Below are 27,314 nucleotides of genomic sequence, written 5' to 3'. Positions count from 1 at the left end.
AGTGGCCACGTACATGCATGTAATTGGCTTATTTGTGTGTGTGTGTTTCCTTTTTCCAAGTGGCCTGAGTTTACATGTATCCTGGAGCACTGCTTTTGGTAATAAGATCTTTTAATTGCTCATTTGCTCCTATTTTCTATCTTTTAGATTCTCCCTCCTTCCAATGCTCAGAAGGCAACATCCAAAGACTGCTATTGCCTGCTGGAACAAGTTATTTATGAGAGCTGTGCAAGCAACAGCAGCTCCTGTCTGAATCATTGCTTTCCTATTATGTGTCAGTTGCCAAAAAGGATGATTAAGAAAAAAAAAAAAAAGAGAGAGAGAGTGAGCGAGAGTGAGTCTGTGCACAAATGAAGATTGGGAAAGTGGGAGTGGCATTACTGGTCAGGTGAGCTAGTTGATTCTTTCTGCTCTGTGTGGTGGCCCCACAAACACTTAGATCTTTCTCCTGTGCCGATTTCATTTTTGTCTCTTCATTTACCAGGACTATTGCCTAGGAAGGTAAGTGCAGATCAGAATTGTTTACTCCCTCTAACTAATATCCACTGCAAAACATCAGCATGGGGGATAGAAAGGCAATAAGAAAAAAATAGTATTTTAAATTGCTGCATATATTTCTTTTGTTTCATTCAGTAGAACTTTCCAAAGCCAATTGCTTTTACTAAGTTACCTTCCTTTCCACTGAAAGGGTGTTTCATAGTGAAAAAGATCAGGCAGCTGTGTCTGTCTAGAGTAGTTATGATTAAAAACTTCATATTTTCTATTGTAGAAATTACTTTCTCTGGCTTGAAATAGGCTGACTGTGTATTACATGTTCAGTGCGCCCTTCATGGGCATTCTAGGATATAGACTATTAGATGTGTTGTAAGAGCCTGTGCTGCAGAAGGAATATTCCTGTCATTTTCTATATGGGTGTGTATGTTCTGCTGTGCTTTCAGTATACTATGACGAATCCTGGCTAGGTTGGGCCGTGAAGCTGTTAACCTAATAATCGTTTTGATTTTCTACATGCCTATTAGTCTCCTTAATTCATTCCTTATGGTCTAAGCATGGTAAATGTTTTGGTTCAATTTGTCTTCTTTCCCCAAAGTCGATTCTCTTTCATATTCCTGACCCAAGACCTTTTCTTTCTTCCAATAAAATCAATGTAAAACTCTTTGCTTCCACTGAAGTCAACAGAGCAGGCCTGTACTTTGCTCAGTTTAAAAAAATGACAGTTCAGAGGAGATCAAATCTTTCATGTATTGGGGCTTTTACACGTCACTGGATGATCTGCCAATAGAAGAATTTGTCTTATTTTCTTCCTTCTTATTTTAAAAAGACAACACAAAATCCTTCTGGTTCTTTTATACCTTTCCCCCTCAATATAAACTAGTTAAAGGTTGAGGATTGAACTGAGCCCATTTTCCTTTTAAAGGCTGATGTTCTACATGTCAAGCGTGGGCATGGAATGTTGACGCTATTTACTCTGAGAGGTGACCAAGTTTCAATCTTGGAGTGGACAGATTGGTCAGATTGACGGTCCCAGAAATTAAAGTCCAATCATTATTCCTAGGATTGTGTAGATAGCAGGCTGCCCAGTGCTGCACAGAGGGGTGCGCCATACTTCTTGTGGGTTACTGCTGCTTAGAATAGACGGTCCTTCTCCATGGGTAATTTAACTACAACTTAGACTGCCAAAAAGTATGCCTATTTGGTAGTCATTCTAGATTATAATCTTTTCAAAACTGGCCTGAGACAAAAGTCATTTTCCATAGAGCACTTTCACAATATTTGGTTGCTGCTGAACCTGATTCAGCTGGATTCAAAACAAGAGAACCAGTGATTAAGAGCTTCCTATTACAGTACCAGTCCTCTGAACCAGCCAGGTCTCAACATGAATATCAATATTGTCCTGGGGTATGCTACATGTAGGTCTCTGATTAGGTTTGCTTCTTTACTATCTCTGAAGATTTCTGTTGCATTCAGAAGTGAAGTTAAAACTATGTATTGCACCAAAAACTTCTTTCAACCAGGAGTCCTCAAGCTTATTCTTAATCTAAAATTCCCATTTGCTTTTTGTATTTGAAGCTTGTGCTACCACTGTTTTTTAAATCAAATGCAGGATCATAATCAAACTGCACTTAAAAGATGTCACTGTGCCTCGCACAGCTGTGAAAATGCTGATCTATTATTTTCTTAGGGTGGGGAAGGAAGGATGCAGCCAGAGCCTATGCTTCAGTTTTTAAAATCCCAATTCCATTTTTTCTTGGCTCCTTCCTGTGATTAAAGGCTCAAGAGTTGGGTCTCTCTTCAGTTTGCCTCTTTTAGAAATGTATCAGCGTGGTCTTTCGAGGTCTGCCGATGGGATTTTCCTCAGTAGAAGTCCCAAAACTCCTTTCTTTAGCTATTCCTGTTCCCAAAGTTTCAATAGCAGGGAAATGAGGGACATGGCCCAAGGCTCTCCAACCTTAAAAGGACCCTGATATTCCTTTACTGTATATTGAATTCAGTAGCTTTAAAGATTATATATCAAGTCAAAAACCTCTAAATCTCATACTTCTCTGATAGGAGACTCTCATTCACCCCTAACTGACCATGGTTGGTCCATGTCAAGGGATGATTAAAACCAATGATCTGAAGGTTATGGATAGAGTACGATGCTGGTACTGTGTGATGCTGAACAATTTTGTTAAGGAAGATAATACAGACTTTGAACAGTTACCTAAAGCTTGTCCTCACTTTGAGGTCTTTACCTCTTTTCTTTTGCCTTCTTTTTGACTCAGATGGACTCTTTTCTTCTGGTACCATTTTTCCCCTCCCTCACTTATTCATCCACGGTGATTCCTTCCCTGTGAATACAAAGGATTGATAGATGTATTGTTACATTTGGGACACAGGGTAATTATTCTTCCCTATTTTCTCTAATATCTGTGTGGATCTAAGCCTAGTAACGCAAACTACGCCTTATTTACATTTCTATTTGGGTTTAATGTTTATTAAAAATCAATGTTTTTAAAACTTTCTTCCTCAAAGACACCCTGTGATACTTTTATATAGTGGGAGGAAATCAATTCATTGCTAATATTCACGGACACTGAGAAAATCTTGCAAGAGTGCAGTATACGTTAGGTGCGTTTTTAAACAGGGAGTTTGTATGATGTCATTTGGTTGATTCATATTATTAAATTGTGCAATATATTTCAATGATCTTGGAATGTAGCATCTTTTAGACTAAAGATATTTCCAAATGCTTCACAAAAGCAAAACTAGAATTACATATAGAAATTAATTAAAAACAATTCAAAGCTATTTATCTTATAAAAGGTTCTCTGTAATAAAACAAACTTGACTATTAAGATGACAAGATAATTCTAGTGTACAGGGACATAATAATATGTGCACATATGTATTCCCATACAAATTTATGAATACTCTTGTTTATTTTAGAAGTCTCTGCTAAATAGTAAAGGCCACATTTCCAAAGGGTGCTGTATGCAGCATTTTTCAGCGTATGTACATGCATGCACACTACACATATATAGGTTAGGCAAACAAATGTTAGAATTTACATAATCAAAAATCTTTGCACTTACCAGTGAATATAAATTCTTTCACAGTATGTTAAAAGGTCCATCTAGCCCAGTATCCTGTCTTCTGACAGTGACCAGTGGCAGGTGCCCCAGAGGGAATGAACAGAACTTATGGCACAGTCCAAGCACCAGGCAATACTGAACAGATACCTCATTACAGACAGAACCACATCACTAGAATCACATATCCATACTCTGCTCTTTATATCAACTAATAACTTTTCAGGTTATGATAACAGAGATGTAAAATAGCTTAGTAAATGTTTGAGAATGCAAAAAAATATTAAGTAGCTAGTCAAGTAAAAGGCCCATCTATAAGGGAAGTGACTAGACAGTGAAGATTCACTGAAATTTTGAGAAAACTTAAAGGTTCTTATAAAAGGATCTTTGAGTATCTGTCGTGTCAAGGGGTAAAAATTCTGGCTGTGGATCCTCAGGATCTGAACCTAGAAGTTAATTTGGAGGCAAATATAAAAATCTGTGAGATTGTAACAGCCCTACCTAACAAATGCTTGTTGTAATTTTGCTATAGACAGGCCAAATTTGGAAAAACCTCTTCTGAAAAACCTTTTTCTGATAAAGCCCCATAGTGTAGCTATAGCCTCTCTCTCCTCAGCCATGACAAAACACTGTCCTGCGTCACCCAAAGTTGGGGCTGAGGAGTAGCTATACACTTGGCTATTGTGTATTTGAGTATTTGTTGGGAGGCTTCTTATCTAAGCTTTTGCAGCCTGATTCCTTTAACCTTTGCTTCAGATCTAACTCTGCAGCAAGTGACCCATCACAAACAACTTCAGAGAGACATGCACCATATTCACAGAAAACAATACAGATATTTCCTAGTTCATTCCAAGCACATAGCCAAGAGCCATTTGCGAAGGTCTCATGGTACAATCCTAATCCTATAGAAGTCAATGGCAAGACTCCCATTGCCATTAATATTTTAGATATTTTTCTCTATCTCCTTCTGTATAACATCACAGAAAAACTGTGGCGCAGTTAAGGTGAGTTTTTTCTCATTCCCATCTTCTAGACATCATTGCATCAGGGACTGATCAGGCCCAGATTAATTAAACCATGAGTCATATTTGTCTATAAATCCAGATGTACACTTAAGTCCTGCTATTCAAATGTGCCTCATTGACTACAGTAGAGCTGAGGCACACCTTCTTTCACAAGGGCTGAATTTGGCTCATATCTGTTCCGAATAACTTGACAGTCTACAAGATCAAAATGTTCCCAGACACTTTCATAGCAAGAACCACATTTTTAGACAAAGATTGTTTGAAGGATGCCTCCCTTACTCTTCCTGATTTCACAGATTACCTAAACACCCCTGTGGCAATGACAGTAATTTTTTACACAGAAAAATCTTAGGAAAGCAACTGCAATGTAAACATTTGGAAATGATAAGTCAGCATCATAGCTGGGATTTGCATAGTATCAGTATCCAACTTCAATTGATTTTTCATGCAATTTAGTCTCAAAAGGATACAACAAGGCACTTAACTCATTCAGGCTTCTTAGAAAATCCTGACCAGCCTGACTTCAATGAGCACTAGTGATGGGGCCACCAGTACCAGTCTGAGACCGGGAACTTCTGCATTAGAAGGTGGAGGTGTGCAAACGTTTATCATGGGCTTTGATGGAACAGTTCATTGTGAACCAAGAGACATGAAGTTCAATGAAACAAATAAAGGGGTATCTCAGTGTTGAGGTGTAGGAGAGATACTTTTAAAATATCTGTGTTTTAATTATACACATCAAAAATAAAGCAAATAAAAATTTAGCCTCAACATGCACTGTTCTATCTTGATCTGATCAAACTTCCCCCTCTTGTTGCTGGCAAAGATGCTGTTGATTTTACAATCAATCAGTGTTGCTACCCAGAAATCTTTACACCATGAGTGCGTGATAGTTAATATAAAATGGCCATAAAGCAGAGCAGACCAAAGGTCCATCTAGCCCAGTATCCTGTATTCTGATAGTGACCAGTGACAGGCGCCCCAGAGGGAATGAATAGAACAGATAATTATCAAGTGATCCATCCCTTGTTGCCCATTCCCTGCTTCTGGAGAATAGAGACTAAGGTGGGGGTGGGCAGAATACCACCCGCAGTCCAAATCCAGCCTGCCAACCTGTTGGATCTGACCCATGGCCTGCCCTGCCCCAGTAGCCCGCTGAACTGAGTGGCCTGCAGAGCATGGAGGGCAGGGAGTCTGGCTGAGAAACCTGCTGGGCTGCTGGCCAGGAGTTGCACAGGTAAGCATCTCCTGGCCACAGCCCATCTTTGGCACACCATCCCCTTCTCCCCTCTAACCTTTCCCCCCCTCCTACACTTCTACCCTCTCCCAGACCCTGTTCCTCAATCCTCTGTATGCCCTCCTGCACCCTTACCCCATGTAATCCAAACTCCCTGCTCTAGTATTCAGGAGTACTAGTGTGGGGACAGATTGGGGCAACGCTGAATAATAATGAGGGAGCAGTCTTGGCCTTTACAACATTCTCTGGAAGGGCATTCCACAGGTTGACTGGGAATTTTTTAGTTACCTTGGTCTTATCTTTTGTTTCAGGAAAATGGCTATAGATGCTCTGCGTTTAGCAAACACTGCTTTTGCAGTTGATATATTCAAAAAATTGTGTGAGAAGGACAAAACAGCCAATATTGTTTTTGCACCATTGTGTACTTCAACGTCTCTGGCTTTGGCATATAAAGCTACCAAAGGTGACACCGCTACCCAAATGACAAAGGTAAGCCTCTAGCTTCACTTAAAGGTGTAAAATTATGCATCTGTCCATTATGAACTATTCATTTACTTATTCTTTTTAAGGCTGAATTCCCCTGCTAGGTAATAGTATGCAGTAAAAGCTCTTCCATCATGTGAATGTGTGGGAAAGCTGGTAGCAGAATTGCACGAAACCTTGCATTTCTTTCAGAGCAGGATTTACTCCTGGAGAATTCTGGACTAAAAATTAAAAGTTCTGCAGAATGCTGCATATTTTATTTGTGAAAATAATATCATATAGTCATGTTATTTCAATTATTTTGGCAATTTATTTCAAAATACCTGTCAGCAGGTATGTTTGTAACAATACAGACAATAAGAAAGATACAGGAAATGTTTTTTGACAAATAGATTTCTTACTAGGCATATTAATACAGAACTTTGAGTACATAGGAATGGCCATGCTCAGTCAGACCATAGGTCCCTCCAGCCCAGTATCCTGTCTGCCAACAAGTGACCAATGCCAGGTGCCCCAGAGGGAATGAACAGAAGAGGCAATCATGAAGTGATCCATCCCCTGCAGGCAATTCCCAGCCCTGACAAACAGAGACTAGGGACACCATCCCTGCCCATCTTGGCTAATAGCCATTGATGAACCTAACCTCTATGAATTTATCTAGTTCTTTTTTGAACCCTGTTAAAATTTTGGCCTTTATTTAATTCATTTAAACTATAATGGAAAACTGTCTTTCCCATACCACTCCGAAGCAATGCAAAGGCTTGGGAGAGTCAAGAAAAATGGAGGGGAGGAGATGAGAGAGAAAGAGAGAGAGAAGTAATTGCTGGGAATAAGCCTGGGTGAGAACATGGAATGTTGTTGGGTGTGGGTGGGAGAAGTATGGAACAGGCTTTTTGGGGATTGTGCAAGGACTGTTAGGAAGCTTCCCCCACGCAGACCCTTGCCTTTCCCATTCAGTCAGGTACATCATCCACCAGCCCCATGTATCCCTGCACCTTCCAGCCTCATGTGTCCATGCACCTCCAACTCAGACAACCCTCCTCTCCCATCACTATGTACCACTACATTTCTTTTCCCCTGCACCTCCTCCCCCTATTTTGCCCTGCATCCCCACTCAGGCACCCCATACCCATGTGGCTCTCCTGTCCTCATGTGTCCCTGCACCACCACTCCGCCACGCCCTTCTCCATGTGTCCCCTTCCTCCTGTTCCCATTTGGTCCTGCACTCTCACTCTTATTCAGTGTTGCCCCAATGTGTCCCCACACTAGCACTCCTGAATACCAGTTTATGACCCCCCAAACAGCCTCATGAATCCTATGCTGTCCATCCTTCCATATCCCCTGTCTCCTGACCTAGCTCCATGGGTAGGGTGTTGTGAGCAAGGCAATCTGTTTCTTTTATCTGCAGCTGAGGCTGCTGCTGCCCTGCAGCAGCTGCTCCCTATTCTGGTGCCACAGTGGCCCCTGGTGGCAGAAGGAGTAATTGCAGCGCCTTTCTGGCAGAAACAAAATACAGGACTACGCAGCACTTTAAAGACTAGCAAGATGGTTTATTAGGTGATGAGCTTTCGTGGGCCAGACCCACTTCCTCAGATCAATTTGTGGAAGAAAATTGGCATAAATTAATCTGAGGAAGTGGGTTTGGCCCATGAAAGCTCATCACCTAATAAACCATCTTGCTAGTCTTTAAAGTGCTGCGTAGTCCTGTATTTTGTTTCAGATAGAACAGACTAACACGGCTGCATCTCTATCACTTTTCTGGCAGAAAGTATTTTCTGTGGAAATAATCCACAGAAAATACATTGGTACATGAATTTTCCACATTCACGGTGGCACAGAGTTTCCCCAGTAGTACCAGGATTCATTTAGTGCACAACTGAGACCACTGAACTTTTTGGAGAATGGCTTTTTTTTTCACAGATCAATTCAGCATGACTGGCGGGGTGACACATAGGAGGCACGAGGGAGCATGTGCCCCATCCAACACCATGGGCAGGAGAGGCAAAAGACTGGCCAGTAGCTGGTGGGGCTGGAGTCCCTGGGTTTCTGGGGGAGGGGGGAATGTGGCACCTTTAGCAGCAATCTCCTTCCCCCTCACTCACTATTATTATGTAACTAGCAGGGCTGGGGCCCAGGACAACAGAAGGGTTCCTGCCCATCCACACTCACTGGAAGGGGTGGGGGAAGTGGAGTAATGTGGCCCCAGTTTGCTCTGCTCCCCTAGCTTGTTGCTTGGGGAAGGCATGGAACTGCCCCCATACTCCCTGGTGGGAAGTGGAACAAAGCGATTAGAGGAACAGAGCAAGCTGGGGCCACATTGCTCTGTTTCCTCCACTGCTGCTGGTGAGCGTGGAGAGGCCTGACCCCTGTTGCCAGTGCTGAACAGTTCCATAGGCAATGAAAGCCACCCTCTCTTCAGAAAGTAGTCATGAGAGACTTAATGCACTAGAACAAGGCATCACCAAACCATGCCCTTTTCCCTCCCTGAACTTTAGCATTAATGTAATGTACAACAATGCAATGGAGTAGGATTTTGTAACATGAAGTTAAGGCTATACATGATGATTTTGCATCATGATATGGAGTGGCAATGACATTACACATAGTTGCCATGTCACTATGTGAGTGGAAATACTTAAAGTTATTTTTTACCCTACACAGGATTGCCATGGTTGTGTAATTATGTAAAGATGAACAGAGCAGCAAACGGAGTACTGACTTTATGGCCAATGGGGGCTGATGAGCTCCCACCATGGACCACCTGGGAGGTGGCCATGAACCACTAGTGGTCCACAGACCACACTTGGAGAACCACTGCCATAAATCAACGTGCCCTACAGAACTCATAGTGGTGTCTAACCTGTGTGCTACTATATGGCAAGCTAATTTGCCTAGATTCATACCCTTCCTTGCTAGGTGAGAGAAGATCTCATAGACAAGCCCTGATACAACTCTGGAAGTATAGTTGATGTGCAAAGTGCTGAAAAGTCTTACCCTGCTGTACATCTAACAAAGACAAGTTTTTGTCTTGGCCAAGCCTCACCCATTATCTCCTCATGAAAAGCCTCCTACCTTGTTTAATCTTGGGAAATATATCTGTATGGAAATTAGAGCATATATGAAGCAGTTACTAAAGCTGCAGATGCTTTAGATATCCAATAGGTGGAGACTTTCCAGCAGTTTGTACATCTGGAAAGAAGATGATGGAGACAAAGGGTGCGTCCGCACTGCACCTGTAGCTCAAAATAAGCTATGCAATTTGACCTATGCAAATTGTGCACCTTATTTCGAGTGTGTTTTGAAATAGCTTATTTCAAAATTATAGAGTGCTATTCCAAAACATCCCTTAATCCTTGTGGAACGAGGTTTACAGGGACGTCCAAACAGTGAGGCTGTTATTTTGAAAGCTATTTCAAAATAATGGGCTTGTTTAAAAGATGTGGAATAGTCCAGTATCCCGAAACAGTGCCGTAGTGCTGTTGTCTAGACCCCCGAGATTTTCTTTTTCTCAGCAGGGGTTATACTTCCATTTGGTATTTATACAGCATCACTATAAATGTAATGCCCTATATATTAGGCAGTCAAATTTCAGGAATCATCCTGAACATTTTATTAATCATTTTGTGTGCTGTCCTATACCTGCTGGGCACTTAAATGTTACACTTGCAGGGGGATAAATAAGGAGCCAGGAGGACATAGTATACAGGCAGTCCCCTGGTTAGGTCAATCCGACTTAAGTCAGACCCCTAGTTACGAACGGGGGGGGGGACGCAGCTAGTGTGGGGTGCCTCCCCCACTGTCGCCGCCTCCCGCAGCGCGGGGGCGCTTCCCCCCAGCAGACCAGGGAGACACGGAGCTAGAGACCCTCCCCCAGCAGACCAGGGAGACACGGAGCTAGCGCCCCCCCCCCCAGCAGACCAGGGAGATGCGGAGCGGCTTTTCTCACTGCGGAGGACGCGGACGGCGGGACCGCGGCATGTCTTGGCGGTCCCGCCGCCCGCGTCCTCTGTGGCGAGAAAAACCGCTCCTCATCTCTCTGGTCTGCTGGGTGGGGGGACGCAGCAGACCAGGCTTTTCTCGCCGCTGGTCAGTTTCAGCAGTGGCTGAATCAGGACGCCTGGGACAGAGCAGCTGGGGTGCTGCCGGGTTGGTCCCCGCAGCACTGAGGTGCGGCGCTGCGGGGACCTACCAGGCAGTGCTCCAGCTGCTCTGTCCCAGGTGTCCAGATTCAGCTGCTATTGAAACTGATCAGCGGCTGATTCCAGGAAGCCTGGGGCAGAGCAGCTCTGCCTCTGGCTTCCAGTAGTCAGCCGCTGGTCAGTTTCAGCAGTGGCTGACTTGGGAACACCTGGAGCAGAGCAGCTGGGGTGCTGCCTGGTTGGTCCAGTAGCACCGAGGAGCGGCGCTGCGGGACCAACCCAGCAGCACCCCAGCTGCTCTGCCCCAGGCTTCCCCAAGAGCAGCTGGGGTGCTGCCGGGTTGGTCCCGCCACACCAGGGGTCAACGCTACCAGACCAACTCAGCAGCACTCCAGCTGCTCTGCCCCAGGCGTGTCCGATTCAGCCGCTGCTGGTCAGTTTCCAGTTTTAAGGGATCTTTTAAGATGAGGGATAAGGGATCTTTCGGAAAAGGCTTTATTTTCCAAAAGATCTGCGTCTAGACTGGTGCTTTTTTCCAGCAAAGCTCCGAGCCGGGAAAAAGTGGCAGCCATTTTTATGCTAATGAAGCGGGGGAGATTTAAATCTCCGCTTCATTTGCAATTGTGATATGTCTAATTTGCATCCCTTTTACGAGAAAGGGATGCAGTCTAGACACAGCCCCTATGTATTTTCAGGGGAAGGAATGGTATCAGGGAGGGGCTATTACTGTCTACTATTCCCCGTTCCCCATTTCAGGAACTTGAGATAGACACTGTAACGGCCAGTGAGGTGTGGAGGAGAGGTAGGCAGGGCTTTATTTTTTTTAAGCAGTATGGCACATGTAATGATATCAATGATATCAATCATTTTACATTTAGAAGGCTTTCTTCAAATTCAAACTGCTAGACATTTTCCTTCCACTGTCCAAAAGCAGAAATCAGCATTCACGCTTAAAGGGACAGCAGTATCTTCAATTCTTGGGATTTTATTATGAGTTTCATAATATTTGGGGATTTTGTTAAAACCCCAATTCTTTGGTGCATCTACACTGCACTGTTATTTCAAGATAACCAGTGTTATTTTGAAATAACAATACGAGTGTCTACACAGCCATTCCGTTATTTCAAAATAAATTTGAAATAATGGACAGCTTATTCCAAAATCTGTAAACTTCATTCTACGAGGAATAACACCTATTCTAAAATGGCTATTTCAAAATAAGGTGTCTGTAGATGCTCCACTTCTTCTATTTTGAAATAGCCCCTCACCAGGGCCATTCTAAGTTATTCCTTCCCAGTGCCTCCTGGGGCTCTAAAGTGAGATAGTGCGCCTACATTAGGGAAACCTGCCTCAGACTAAATCTGAGGCTTCCCTGTAGTGTAGACATGCTATTTTAAAATTAGTTGTTTTGGAATAACTATTCTGGAATAGCTTATTTTGAAATAAGCATACAGTGTAGACGTACCCTTAGAGGCAGGTGATTATGTAAAAAACCCCTCTGCTTGCATGAAAAGGAATGTTTCTGGACCTCATGGTTGCAGGAAAAAAAAAAGCATAAAAATGTGACAAATGTGCACCCTAAGGGCTCAGAAACCAGAAGACAATTTAAAAGATTTCAACACTAAAACAAATAATAATTTTTAAGGCACTCTTATGATCTTTTGGAACTTGACTCATGATTTTTAAAAGCTTGGGCTTTTAATTTCTGAGTCAGCTACCCAATCATCAGCTGTATTTTTCACCTCACTGTTGCTGCTGGTGTCTGATTACTCTTTAGGCAATTTTGCTTCCTCATCTCCCTCAGGCTACGTCTACACTGCAGAGTTTTTGCGTAAAAATGGCCGTTTTTGCGCAAAAACTCGTGGAGCATCCACACTACAAGCATGTTTTTGCACAAGAAAAAGTACAGTAGATCATCAGAAGACAGGGCTTTTTGCTCAAGAGTTATTGCCCTTTCTTTGAGGAATAATCCTTTTTGTGCAAGAGCTCTTGCGCAAAAAGACATGTGTGGATGGACAACAGGGGTTTCTTGCTCAAGAGTCCGCTATCAGAAAAAGCACAGGTGCTCTGATGGCCATTCTTTGAATGGCCATCTGAGCTTTCTTGCGCAAAAGCGTCCATGGCAGCGTGGATGCTCTCTTGCGCAAAAGCACATGGCAATGTGGATGCGCTCTTGTGCAAGAACTTTTTGCGCAAGATCTCTTCCACAAAAAGTTCTTGTGCAAGAAGCCTGCAGTGTAGATGTAGCCTCAACCTCCAAAGAGTTTCTATAACATGTTGTTTAAAAACTACTGTGTCCTGTACACTAATTCTTAGGGAGATGTAAATGCAAAAGGTATTTGAACTACTGAAACCGTATTGTTTCAAGGTCAATGGGTAAAAATAATGTTGCTAAAGTAAAAAAATAGTAACATTTCCTTACTCTCAAAGTTATAATTAATGATCTGTAATTTGCTTCAAATGTTTAAAAAGATTCAGTTGTCCTGATCCTAAGATTGACATTTTCTCAGTCCTAAAAGAGATTAATCAATTTTTGGGGGGGAGGGGTGGGGAGAAATTGGAATTTGTGGATACAGTGACAGTCCAATGCTGAGGGTGATTAGCATCACTTGCATGAGTAGTCCTGTTGATTTCAGTGGAACTACTTCCACAAATAAAGTTGCAGTACCAGGATCTGAGATTTCTGTGAAATTTGCAAACAGGGCTTATAAGCAGAGAAGAAAACTTTGTTGCCATTGTAAATATAAGGAGCAATATCAGTGGCCACAGACTAGTATTATTTTTTACTGAACAGGAAGGGGTTTTAAGGCCAAGAAAGACACCTAATATCTTAATATGTTCATTAACAGACACTCCATTTAGAAGACGTCAAAGATGTTTCATTTGGGTTCCAGACAGTAACGTCTGATGTTTCAAAACTCAACTCTTTCTTTTCACTGAAAATGGTCAGACGGCTCTATGTAGAAAAGTCTCTTAACCCTATCAAGGTAAGTAGTTAAGTTATACACTATGTAGGTTTCTTGGCCAAGGTATTACTGGCCAAACAGATCTTATGGTTATCATATATATAGTAGGCCAGTGTCTGAGAGTCTGTAACGCCGAAATGCTGGCTGTTCCCTCTGGGGGGTGCTGTTGCCTGAAATGCTGGCTGTTCCCTCTGGACGGCCCATGCTGCATGCGGTGTGACAGCAGCTCCAGGCCCCGGCCCCTGGCTGTGAACATCACCGCCCCGCCCCCCTTTCGCCTCCCGCCGTGGCACTGGGCTGACTTTTGCGCTGCTCAGCCAGGCTGCCACGTGGGACCAAGCAGCGCAAGCGACCGTTTGGGCTCAGCGCCTCCCTTGAAGTACGGGGAGTGCGTAGCCCAAACGGCCATTTGGGCTCCGCGGTCCCCCGAGTGAGAGGCAGGAGGGGGAGGAGAAGTGAAAGAAAGAGACAGAGAGAGAGCCAGGAGGCGGAGGAGAGCTGAGAGAGAGAGGGGGGAAGGCAGTAGGAGGAGGACAGAGAGAGACGGAGCGAGAGACCGGAGGCTCAGGGAGAAGACCGACGTGGAGGAGATACCTAAAAAACCTGTCTTATTACGGGCTAATTGGCTAGTTCTGATAAAATAGACTATGTCTGGCTATTACTGTGTTGATCTCAGAATTAAAATGTCTTTTTCCACTTAATCTGTATTTCTCTCTAAATGATTTTTAATCAAACCAACTTATCAAAATGCTTAGTCTACCGTTGACATTATACAAGTTATTAATAATAAAAATTTCTCCCTATCCATGCTATTGTAGTAACTGTAGAAAGTAAACCCTTTACTTAAAATTGATTTAATGGTAATTTACTAATTTCAAGCTGGCTATACATTAGCATAGAGTGTTGAAATTTAAAAATAAGTTACAAAGTGCTTAAAAATTACAAAATGCCAGAATTAAAGTTGCTTGTGTTATCTTCACTCTGCATCCTTGTACACATGCATTTCAATAATCTTTAAATATATGATCACATCAATTTTTCCCCCTCTCTGAGTCTCCCTTTCCCATCTTATATGATAAATTACTTTTCTGTGCCTAGAAGATTCTGTACAATTTAGCAACACACTGTTCACCAGTTTTAAAACATTACTGCCTAAATGCGTTTTACCTGGGAAACTGTAATCACCTAAAGATAGCCAAAAATCTATTTCTCTGTTTCCCCAGGCAGAACATTTAACAGAACTCTGCATAGTGTCAGTTTCACTGTTTTTCATAGAGTCAGTTTCTCCTATTTGTTATGGGCCATTTCCCTAATAGGAAAATGTTATTGTAAAACCAGAATAATTAGAATGGGGAGACAGGGGTAATCTTGAACCCAAAACTATTTTTTACTCACATCTGGAAACTGACTTGATATCAAGCTAGTGTCACTTTAAATTATGGAAAAACAAGGCCAAAGAAAAAAATTGTCTTCTCCCCCTCAAAATTACTCCACAGCTTTCCCCAATTACAATTTCTTTTTCCTAACATGAGGCTTGAAATTTTTAAGTACATAATTTTAATTGAAAGTATTGAGTGGTTACTGGAAGCTAAGTAAAAGTCTCTTGTGATATATACTCTAGAGGGTATATTAGACTTTGTCAAATCTGTATCACCTGATGATTTCTATAAAAGGTCAAGAGACAAAGTGTTATGATCTTTGATAGACATGTATTATAGGAATTACAATATTGTAAAACAATAAATAAAATGGCCTGTAAGCTGTGTGCTATATTAGTGTTATTGGATCTGCTCCTCTATTGTTTAGTAGCAATATTTATTATTAGATGGAAATAATGTTTTAAATAAGTAAGACCATCAAATTAAGTAATGTTCAAGGTAGAATGTTAAATTTCCATAATAAAAATAGTTAAAAAACAAAAAAAGACAATGGAAAAGTTAAGCTTCTAACAGCAGCATTAACATTTCTGCACGGCACGTCCTGTGTCATTTTATGTCAAGTCGTTTATGATGAGCTGCTACATATTAAGATACAGATATTTATCCTGACAATCAGTTCTGAATTACCACATGCAACAGAGGTACATCAACATTATAGCTGATGCCTTAACTGAGGCATTTCTGCAATTAACTTTGCTTTAATAGGGTTTATTTGCATTTCATCGGCCAGTTTTTTTTTAAAAGGAAAATAAGGTAGCACCAGCTCTTAAAATAACCTATATGATTAAGATGGTTAAGAACCTTTTCTGCTAACTTAAACATTTATGTCAGGATAAGAATATTGTCCAGCTTCTTTACAGCTGAATAAATATTTAAACTAATTGAACTCATTACAGTAAAAAGGCTTCAAGTCACAATCGGCATTGATGTTGCTGGGTTAAGGATTTATGTCACCCCAAGTTATTCCAGATCTTAAACAAATGAGCCCAAAGTTTAAAAAAAAAGAAAAGAAAAGGAGCATGTAAGTGTGTCCCAAAATTACATACACAGGCAATGACTACATGTGCCAGGTTTTGAAGTCCAGTTTTTTTTTCATTTGGGCATGTGTGGGAAAAATGAGACAATTAAGATTAAAGAAAAGGAAAGTGATTGTTTGCATTTCAACTTATAAAACTCAAAAATGGCTGAAGAGATTTCATTCAAAATTAAAAAAAATATCTCCTTTGGACAGAATCCAAGCATGGGAATTTTCAGCCTAAAAGTATTTTTCCCCCAGAAAACAAATATCTGTGAAAACAAAACTATAATGTAAACTGTTTTACAAACTGATTTTAGTGGACACCTAATAACATCCATTATGCTCTTCAAATGTATTCTCAGGATACCGAGGATGTAGGTTATGTGAAGAGTCTGCTTTTATCAATCATTTTCTATAGCAGGACCCTGAGGGTACGTCTATACAGCAGCGTTATTTCAGAATAACATCCGTTATTCTGCTAGTAACAGCTAATAACACAGCTAGTCTGTTATTTGAAATAATCATATATATAGTAGCCCAGTGTCTGAGACTCTGTAACGCTGAAATGCTGGCTGTTCCCTCTGGGCAGCGCTGTTGCCTGAAATGCTGGCTGTTCCCTCTGGGCGGCCCGTGCTGCATGTGGAGTGCAGGGCCCAAATGGCTGTTTGCGCCGCTTGCTCCCCCGTGGTGGCCCGACTGAGCGGCGCAGAAGTCAGCTGAGTGCCACAGTGAAAGGGGAAGGGGGGAGGGGCGGTGATGTACATGCCCAGGGGGTGGGGCCTGGCCATGTTCGTCACCGCCTTGCCCACCTTCGCTTCCTGCCGTAGCGGTCGGCTGAATTCTGCGCTGCTCAGCCGGGCTGCCACGCGGAAGCCCAAACAGCTGCTTGCTGTCCTGTGGCAGCCTGGCTGAGTGGCACAGAAGTCAGCTGAGTGACATGGCGGGAGGCGAAGGGGGACGGGGCGGTGACGTGCGGCGTGACAGCGGCTCCGGGCCCCGCCCCCTGGCCGTGAACGTCACTGCTCCCCTTCACTTCCCGCTGCGGTGCTCGGCTGACTTCTGTACCGCTCAGCCAGGCCGCCGCATGGGAGCAAGTGGTGCAAGTGACCGTTTGGACTCCGTGGTCCCCCAAGTGAGAGGCAGGAGGGGGAGGAGAAGAGAAGGAGAGAGAGGCAGGAGGTGGAGGAGAGCTGAGGGGGGGGGAGGTAGGAGGAGGAGAAGAGAGACAGAGAGAGAGAGAGAGAGAGAGAGAGAGAGAGAGAGACGGAGACAGAGCGAGAGACCGGAGGCTCGGGAGAGAAAACCGACGTGGAGGAGAGACCTGAAAATCCCATCTTATGACGGGCTAATTGGCTAGTTTTGAAATAATGGGCAACTTATTTGCAAACCTCATTTCACGAGGAATAAGGCCTCTTCTGAAATAGCTGTGGATGCTCCACTGCTGCTATTTTGAAATAGCATTTCCCCAGGCCATTCAAAGTAATTACTCCCCAGTGCTTCTTGGGGCTCTACATTGAGACAGTGCATCCACATTAGGGTAGCCTGCCTCGGACTAATTTCCAGGCTTCCCTGTAGTGTACATGGGCTATTTTGAAATAAGCTATTTCAGAATATTTCTTCCAGAATAGCTTTTTCGGAAATAATCGTGCAGTATAGCAGGACCCTGAACGTGGTGTCATTTTTATTACCTCAGATTGCAGTTCAATGGGCACTTTTTAAAGGTTTTAGGCCAATTTATTCCCTTATGTAATACAACTAAGTCTTGACTTCTGTTGAATCTCTGAATCATGACACTCACAGGATCTCTCTGTGTCAAGTGAACCTAATATGAAAAGAATATAAAATCAGATAGCACCAAGCATCTATTCAGCTCTTTGTGTCTTTCAGGAGTTTATCAGTGCCACCAAGAGACCCTTTCCATCTCAATTGGAAATTGTAGACTTCAAAGAAAAAACTGAGGAAACCAAGCAGCAGATCAACCAATCTGTTTCAGAGCTAACTGATGGTAAGTGAAGTTTAATCCACGAGATCCTACTTAACATCTCTGAAGAAAAACAAGAATTCTGTTCCCTTGTGACATGTTTATTAACATTTTCAGATATAAAATGTATAATGAAAGAGAAAGGAGCATACTTTTTTAGTGTGATCATTAACATTAATTATATTAATTATATTCAGACATAGTTCAGTTTTTCTACTGCATGTTTTTCCCAGACTAGATTATCCTGGTAAGAAACTACACAGCAATTCTGTTATTTCAAAATAAATTCAAAATAACGGATGGCTTATTCTGACTTCTATATATCTCATTCCATGAGGAATAACGCCTATTCCAAAATAGCTATTTTGAAATGGTCAGAGGTAAACAGGATTAAGTTTAATAAAGAGAAATGCAAAGTGCTCCACTTAGGAAGGAACAATCAGTTCCATACATACAAGATGGGAAGCAACTGTCTAGGAAGGAGCATGGTGGAATGGGATCTAGGGGTCATAGTGGACCACAAGTTGAATATGAGTCAACAGTGTGATGCTGTTGCAAAAAAAGCAAATATGATTCTAGGTTGTATCAACAGGTGTGTTGTAAGCAAAACTCGTGAAGTCATTCTGCTGCTGTACTCTGCACTAGTTAGGCCTCAGCTAGAGTACTGTGTCCAGTTCTGGGCGCCACATTTCAAGAAAGATGTGGAGTAATTAGAAAGGGTACAGAGAAGAGCGACAAGAATGATTAAAGGTCTAGAGAACATGACCTATGAAGCCAGGCTTCATGAACTGGGCTTGTTTAGTTTGGAAAAAAGAAGATTAAGGGGGGACATGATAGCATTTTTCAAATATCTAAAAGGGTGTCACAAGGAGGAAGGAGAAAATTTGTTCCTCTTGGTTTCTGAGGACAGGACAAGGAGTAATGGGCTTAAAGTGCAGCAAGGGAGGTTTAGATTGGACATTAGGAAAAAATTCCTAACTGTCAGGGTGGTCAAATATTGGAATAAATTGCCAAGGGAGGTGGTGGAATCTCCCTCTCTGGAGATATTTAAGAACAGGTTAGATAGACATCTGTCAGGGATGGTGTAGACGGAACTTGGTCCTGCCTTGAGGGTGGGGGGCTGGACTCGATGACCTCTCGAGGTCCCTTCCAGTCCTATGATTCTATGATTCTATGAAATAGCTGCAGCGTGGATGCTCCACTGCTGCTACTTCAAAATAGTTCCTTCCCAGGGGCATTCAAAGAAATTATTCCCTAGTGCTTTAAATCAAGATAGGGTGTCCATATTAGGGAAGCCTGCCTCAGGCTAATTTCGAGGCTTCCCTCTCGTGTAGATGTGCTATTTTGAAATAAGCTATTTCGAATGATTTCTTCCAGAATAGTTTATTCTGAAATCAGTGTACAGTGTAGACGTACCATAAGGGTCCAAGGAGCAGCATATGGAGAATACTTTAGGGGACAACATTCCTAGTTTTTGCCAGCCCTCTGCAGAGTTTGATAGCACTTGCTACTTGGTAATACAAAGCTTAATAGCTCTGTGTATTTATTGAGCACACTCAGGATCTCTGAGTCACTAATGCACCTGATGTTAGGACTATGAAATTAGATGTACGTGGTTCAGGATTACATCTTTCCAGGAGTGGCACAGATGGGATTGTGCAGGTAGCTTGTAGTGCCTCTGATGATAGGACAAGAAGCAATGGCTTAAAATGGATCAAAGGAGGTTTAGTTTGGACATTAGAAAAATGACCAACTGTCGGGGTGGTTAATCACTGGAATAAATTGCCTAGGGAGGTTGTGGAATCTCCATCATTGGAGATTTTAAAGAACAGGTTAGACAAGCATCTGTCAGAGATGGTCCTGCCATATGTGAAGGCGACTGGACTAGATGACCTCTCAAGGATCCTTCCAGTCATATGATTCTACAGCTCTCTCTCGAATTAAATTTTCTCATATGTGAGTATAGTGTCTAGCCAACCTCAGTATTAAACAATTGTTCAGACAACAATATTGCTGTATTCTATTAATGACATCCTTTTTTAAAACACATGTGCACAGGAAAATTTGAGAACATTTTGACTGAGGGGAGTATAGATGACCAAACTAAGATCCTCCTGGTTAATGCGACTTGTTTTGTAACCAACTGGATGAAGAAGTTCCCAGAGGCACAAATCCAAGAATGTCCCTTTAAAATTAACAAGGTATGTTTGGAAATGCATTTAAAGCATCCTGTCTCAAAGTAAGTAAAAGTTTGGAAGAAATAAATCCAGCACAAAGAGCTAGAAATCTTCAGTATTACTAAACTGTAATTTAGCTCATGACTCACAATTATTCTTTGACCAGGGTGCCTTAAACCAGATAACATTTTAATGTATTGGTGTTTCTGTAATCTGAAGAATTACTAGATAATTTACTACACTATCATTAGAGTTTGACTGACAGAAAGAGAAAACATTAACCGCCATTATGTGAGGGAGAGAGAAGTATGACAAGCAACTGCACCCCAGAAGTTGGATCCAATACCAGAAACAACACCTAAACCAAAGAGGCAGCCAGCACAGAGCACAGAATAGTGATATTAATCACTTAGAATGCCCCCCCCCCCCAGCTCTGAAGCCTTCAGAGATCCCCCAAGTATCCTGAAGAAGTTTGCATTGCAGAAATCCAAGTCTAGAAGTTATAGAACAGCAGATCATTGTGGTGGGATCTCTGTCAAGAGAATGGTTATAGCCTGTGGGCCATCCAGAGACTAAAGAAAGCACAACACACTTTAAATAATTCCTGCTGATCCAGAGACATCAGACTCCATCATAACCCAGAGACTGTAAACAGCTCTAGCAAAGGCTAGTCACACCTCTCAGAGAGGACGTACTCCCAATTCGTGCCCATCCCTCTAAATGCTTTCCTCTCCCCATCTGAACATTCATTTTATTAGGGTGGGGAGACACTAAGCCAGTTTTCTCAAGGGAGAGTATAGACAACAGTGCCCAGGTTCAGCAAGGAGATGGTGCAAAGTTATCTAGATTTTCATGCTACAACTTTGAGGCACCTATGTGAAGGTCATCTACAAACTTAGAACATTTCAGGCCACAATATTTCATTATGTTATTTCGTGAAATAGTATTTCCTTGACTGTTGTAATGAAGACCATTATTTTCTTGCTGTGTCAAGGATAGGTTTGTTCAGTCCAGCTCAGGATCAGTTAATAGTTTTGTGTTTGACAATAGTCAAAATGTTAATGACAGGAAACAGTTGGCTGGATTGCATGGCTGGACTCCAAAAGTTTATTTCAAACTAGTACTAAAATAGCTTATGGAAAATATAAGATTGTATAAAAGAGGCACTCATAACTTTCTTCTTGTAGGAGAATGGTTGTCAATTCTTGGCTACCTGGTGTTGTTTATGTTGTGCCTCAACCATTTCATAATTAAGTGATTTAGGCTGACTGATGTTGCCATGGCCTTTAGATATTAGAAAATGTAATTTACAATGAAACTGGTACCATAAGCCACCCATCTTAGGCAGTCTCCTGTCTTCAGAGACCTCTCCAAAGTGTTTCTCAATGTATGAAGTAGAATCCTGATCCACCATTATTAGAAAGTCATTTCCATTAAGCCATCCATGTTTGTCATTCTGTAATGATGCTAGATAGGTTTCTCTGGATATGAAGACAAATGCCCCAATCCAAAGAAATGATGCAAGGTACAATTCCCATCCAAGCACACTTTCCTATCTTCCATCCCTGTTGTGAAGGAAGAAATACCAAATTTTCCCTGTATGTTTTACAGAGTGAAACAAAACCAGTGCAAATGATGAATGTGGAAGCTACATTGTGCCTGGGCCATATAAAGGAATTAGAAACGGCAATCCTTGAGCTCCCTTGCCTCAACAAGCACATTAGCATGCTTATTCTGCTACCAAAAGAGATTGAAGATGATACCACTGGCTTAGAACAGGTAAGAAAAACAAGGGAAGCATTCCATTCATAATAATTCTGCTAATAAGATATATTTTCTATATTTCTCTCAAGTTACTTAGAAGGGAAAGGGATACTGGCTGCTTAGGAATTAATCTTCTCCTGCTTCTGTGCACCTGATGTCATATTTGTGGAACTGTATTTTCACCTCAGCTAAAGGAAATCAATTGAAGTGATGCATCTAGGACCAGGTGCTTTTGTAGAGCCTACCTGCTGCCTCTTTAGCCATCTAAATGCCTTTACAAATCTGGGCAAGTGATCTAGTTTCCAAGTTAATGTATATGTGGCCTGGTGATCATAGCAAAGGTACGTAGGCTCCTAACTGTCACTGAAATTAAAGTTTGCAGTGTATTTGTAGCTGTGTTGGACCCAGGATATTAGAGAGACAAGGTGGGTGAAACAGTATCTTTTATCAGACCAACTTCTGTTGGTGAGGGAGACAAGCTTTAGAACTTACTCAGTGTTTTCAAAGCTTATCTCTTCCACCAACAGATATTGGTCCAATAAAAGATGATACCTCCCCCACTTTATCTTTCTGTTGAAATCAAGGGTAGTTAGGACCTAACTACTTCTCTGGGCCTACTCCCTATAGTCATGGTTGTTGGGTTCTCTTTGCAGCCCAACATGTGCAAAGTAAAAAAAGTCACTTCACTTTTGATGCCTCAGTTTACCTCATTTGTCAATGGATCTGACTAATTATATAGCTGTGAGGCGTAACGGAGGCTTTTAACACCTAATTTTGAGCAAAGGGTGCCTGACTATCTCTAACAAATTGCTTCTTTTAAACAGTAACTGCACATGAATTACAAGATATTTTTAAAAGCATCTTCTAATCATGAACTACTTTAGTGTCACTTTATAGTAAAGTTATACATGGATGCAATTCATCTTCATTCATAGTTCAGATGTGAAGGGACAAAGCCCCGCTGGCCTCTGTGCAAGTCAATCTTGGATTCTGGCCCTAATTCTGCTGATGACAGTGCTAACACACTGTGGGTACTGCCATTTATACATTGAAACTGCATTCACATCATGAGACATTCCTTAATTCAAATTGAACATCCTAATGAAATCCCCTGCTCTGCACATCCCTCAGACTTTGGGCCAAATGAAAAGTATGTTTGCAAACCCCAACAAAGCTGATCTAGATCCATATCAGAATTTGGAGTCTTGCATAATTCAAATAGAAGTCATTCCGTTGTTCACAAGCTGGGAACCAGCTGGCCTTGGTTCATGTATGAGCTCTTCCTTTTCACTTGCTGTGTGACCTTGGGCAAATCATTAATCCTGTCCTTGCAATTTTCCTGGGATACTACCTTCATAGGATGGTTGTAATGATAAGTCTCATAGTACTTATAATGTGCTAAGACCCAGATTATATTCATTTAATGGAATTACGGGTATGTCTACACTACCACCCTAGTTCGAACTAGGGTGGTTAATGTAGTCAATCGAAGTTGCAAATGAAGCCCGGGATTTAAATATCCCGGGCTTCATTTGCATCTTGCTGGGTGCCGCCATTTTTAAATCCCCGGTAGTTCAGACTCCGTGCCCGTGGCTACACGTGGCACGGAGTAGGTAGTTCGAATTAGGCTTTCTAATTTGAACTACCATTACACCTCGTTCCACGGGCACGGAGTCCGAACTACCGGGGATTTAAAAATAGTGGCGCCCAGCAAGATGCAAATGAAGATGGATATTTAAATCTCGGGCTTCATTTGCAACTTCGATTGACTACATTAACCACCCTAGTTCGAACTAGGGTGGTAGTGTAGACATACCCTACTATAGTAACTGATACCAGTGAGTTAAAGCAGAGTTATATCAGTGTAACTGAAGGCACCATTTATCCTTAGGCATGATAATTACTAGAGAGCAAGGGCAAGTTTAAATCCCTAATCTTTTGAAGGGAGGAGGCAGCGGGGAGTGTCTTTTTCCTCTTAAAGTGACAATTAATAGTCTCCTTTTCCTTTTTTTTTTTTCAGCTTGAACAGGCACTCACTCCTGAGACATTAGTACAGTGGACCAATCCCAGTGTGATGGCCAATACCAAAGTGAACCTGTTTCTTCCTAAATTTAAGGTGGAAGGGGATTATGATCTGAAGCCCATTCTGGAAAGCTTAGGGATGACAGATGTCTTCGACGAGAATGTAGCAGACTTCTCTGAAATGACCGAGACTAAGGGCACGGTTTTGTCACAGATCATCCACAGAGTCTCTCTGGAAGTAAATGAAGAAGGTGCTGAATCGTTAGAGGTACCAGGATGTCGGATCCTGCAACACAAAGATGAATTTAAAGCTGACCATCCTTTTATCTTCTTGTTTAAGCACAACAAAACTCGTAGCATTATTTTTTCTGGAAGATTTTGTTCTCCATAAATAGGGCATAGCTACTGAGAAAAGCAGAATCCACTTATTGTGATTAGTATTTCTGTAAAGCTTTGCTTTCTGAATATCACCATTTAAAGGTAATCTAAGCTGTTTATATTGCAAACGGGCAGCTCCATGTACTTTTCACATGCAGCAGTCATATACAGTGATGCTATTTTAATCCTTTTTTTCACTCATCTAAAATAAGGAATTTACCACAGCACAGGAAATGTAACATGTTTCATCAGGAAATATCCCGTCTCCAGCAACAAATATTTGTTTCTCTGATGCATTTCTTTTTCTAAAAGAAAATGAAATCAAAGTCTATTTTCCTGGAATACAGTGAATTGGAATTTCTGAGGGATCTGGAATTTCCTAATGAAAACTGTCTTAGTTTTCCATAGATTTACCTTCTGCTGAGTCCAGAAGCTTTCCCAAATCTCATTGTGTATTTCCACTTTAAAAAATGTGTTGACATTTGGGATTATAGCTCTGACCCCGTGGTTGATTGCATACCAGCACAGTTGTGTGTGTAAGCAGAAATTTATTGGGTTCAATAAGACTCTACTATGGTAGAGCAGTGTGTCTATGCAGTCCATCATAGACACTGGGCCTCTATCTGTAATATGGAATTAACAATTCTTATTCACCTTCATAAACTGCAATGATATCTAGGGAAGAAATGTGCTAAATAACAAATTAATTGATGATAATATTTTATAGCAGTGACAATGAGCACTCTCAACTGGTGACCTCCATAGAGCTATGTCACTTTACACTAGTGTAGGATCTTGTAGTTGGGAATTTTCCTAACGATGCCTCTTAAATGATGAAACCTAGCAGTCTGTGTAAGTTAACAGAGTGGCATTGGCAGTGGTGAAATAATTAAAAAAATGAGTGGGTAAATTAATCTAAATTGAACTCCATATTTCTCAAATGAGAAGCTGGTTTATCCTCAACTACACTACTGCAAAGTGACAGTTTCAGCTATGAAGAGTCTATGTTGTGTATATTCTGAAACTGAAAACAGGAAATACTAAATGCACCGAATATTTGCTGTGGAACAGAACTGACAGGTGTCTTAGGCTTGTGTTGCCTATTATTTCTGAAGTAGACAGACAATCCCAGTAGTTAATGGGATGTGTAAAATGGAAATCCAGAAATTAACATGGGTTAGATTAATATACCGTAAAATCTCAAGTATAATGCGCACCTATGTATAATGCGCATCTGCCTTTTAAAGGTCAGAATTCTTGAATAAACTAAACTCTTATCTATAATGCACACCCCCATTATACTTGAGATTTTAGTATGCATAGGAAAGAAGGGGCTGGCACCTGCCTCGGGGCCCCTTGCCCAGCCGAGCTCGTGCCTGCCAGGAGAGCCTCCCCCACCCAGCTGCCGGCGAACCGAGCTAATGCCTGCCAGCCCTCCCGCCCCCAGCCCAGCCCAGCCCATGCCTTCTCACCCGCCCCCGTCCAGCTCGCGCCTGCCGAGGGTGAGTTTAAAACTTAAAAAAAAATCACCCCGTCTTTGATGCTAAAAAAAAGGGGGAAAAAGTATGCATTATACTCGAGATTTTACGGTATTTAATTCCTGATGAAATGAATGGAAAAATTATTAATGTTTAATCAACAGGGTCTTCATGCTATCTATGACAGCACTCTATATAAATTTAATTCCCCCCTGCATGAGTTCAGTATTGGTTTACCTTATACCATTCAGAATAAAGAATTATCAAAAGAATTGTCATCTGCTTTTAAATTGTGGTTTAAAGGCCAAAAATTTGTTTCTCTTATATTCAGTCCTTTCCTTTAATCCTGTACTATGGATGTTATGGATGGATAGTATTATGCTTTGGAGATCCTTTTAAAAAGAAAATTGTTGTATGGTCATAGCAGCAGCAGGGAAGGTGGTTACTGCATCTCCAGATTGAATGTGTAGGTGTTTTTTTTAAATTGAACTAAGCATCTCTTCTAGCTTTGCAGACCAGATATAAACAGGAAATTTATTTGAAGATTATTTTATTTGTCTAGAAACGAGCGTTCATTTCTAAGGGTTCAAAGCCTCCCAAGTCAGCATGGTGCAATTGATCCTGGTCTTCTGATAGATTGTAGGGTCAGAAAATTCACCTAAGCCTATGAGTCAAGATAATGGGAACCTACACATCAAGCATTACACTGTCAAATGGCTCAAAATCTGCAGTAAGTCCAAACAGATGTGAACATTACAGGCAAGAGACTTCTTTAGGTAGGTCAGAACTGAGAACAGAGCAAAAAGGGATTCCCAAAGCTCCTCTCAGTGCGAATGCATGTGACTCGGGCAACACCTACATTACCACTTATGTTGATATAATTTATGTTGCTCAGGGGTGTGAATAAGCTTCCCTTCTCCCCCAAGCGACATAAGTTACACCAATCTAAGCGCCAATGTGGGCAGCACTGTGCTGGAGGGAGAGCTTCTTGTGCAGACATGGCTACAGCTGCTCATTGGGGGTGATGGGAAATCTCTGTCTCTGGGAGGCTTCGAGCAGTTCCACTACACAGCATGCTGCTCTTTAGTATAGCCTTAGCTTCTGAAAATATAGGCCTCTGCCTTCCAGACACAACATTTCTGCATCACAGGGGAAAGCCCTGGTTTAGTGGTTAGCATGCTGCTTTGAAGACAGGAGTTCTGGGTTTCATTCACTGCTGTACTGCAGATTGTGTGTAACTGTCAGCAGACCACATAAGTCCTGTGCTTCTGTTTCTGCATTTCTAAAATGATGGCAATGACACTTCGCAATGTCCGAAGGAGTGAGGAACCTTTTTTTGGGGTGGGGGCCACTGACCAACAGAAAAATCAGTCGGGGGGGCCACACACAAGTGAGAAGCAAAAAACAACCCCCCCCCCCACACACAGCGTTCACTGACCTGTCTCCCAATGAAAAGGAGGAAAACCCCCTCACACATATGTGGCCCCTGAACTGAGAAACAAGAAAAAAGACACTCTCCTCACTCCCCTCAAGCTCCAATCCCACAGGAGTGGGGTAGGAGAAGCACAGAGGCTCAGAACTTACCCAGGGCTGAATTAATTCTTCTGGGAGACCAGAGCTACTGAATTTTGTGTC

General features: G+C 41.9%; 1 protein-coding gene across 2 annotated transcripts; it reads left to right on the top strand.

The window, feature by feature from the left end:
* The first annotated feature begins 335 nt into the window (after positions 1-335).
* SERPINB5 (serpin family B member 5) lies at positions 336-25,951 on the top strand. 2 transcript variants are annotated; one of them, XM_075921372.1, is made up of 7 exons: positions 336-388; positions 6,146-6,323; positions 13,306-13,443; positions 17,767-17,884; positions 19,919-20,061; positions 21,649-21,816; positions 23,822-25,951. In XM_075921372.1, the coding sequence occupies exons 1-7, from the start codon at positions 351-353 to the stop codon at positions 24,212-24,214; spliced, it is 1,176 nt and encodes a 391-aa protein (XP_075777487.1). In that variant the 5' UTR covers positions 336-350; the 3' UTR covers positions 24,215-25,951. The 2 variants fall into 2 exon arrangements, with proteins under 2 accessions (XP_075777487.1, XP_006122951.1); XM_006122889.4 differs by having other exon boundaries at positions 347-501.
* The last annotated feature ends 1,363 nt before the right edge of the window (positions 25,952-27,314 follow it).

Source organism: Pelodiscus sinensis, chromosome 2, assembly GCF_049634645.1.
Source record: "Pelodiscus sinensis isolate JC-2024 chromosome 2, ASM4963464v1, whole genome shotgun sequence".
In the NCBI taxonomy this organism is placed as follows: domain Eukaryota; kingdom Metazoa; phylum Chordata; order Testudines; family Trionychidae; genus Pelodiscus; species Pelodiscus sinensis.
Note: the sequence above shows the minus strand (reverse complement) of the source record. Positions and strands in the feature narration are given on the sequence as shown.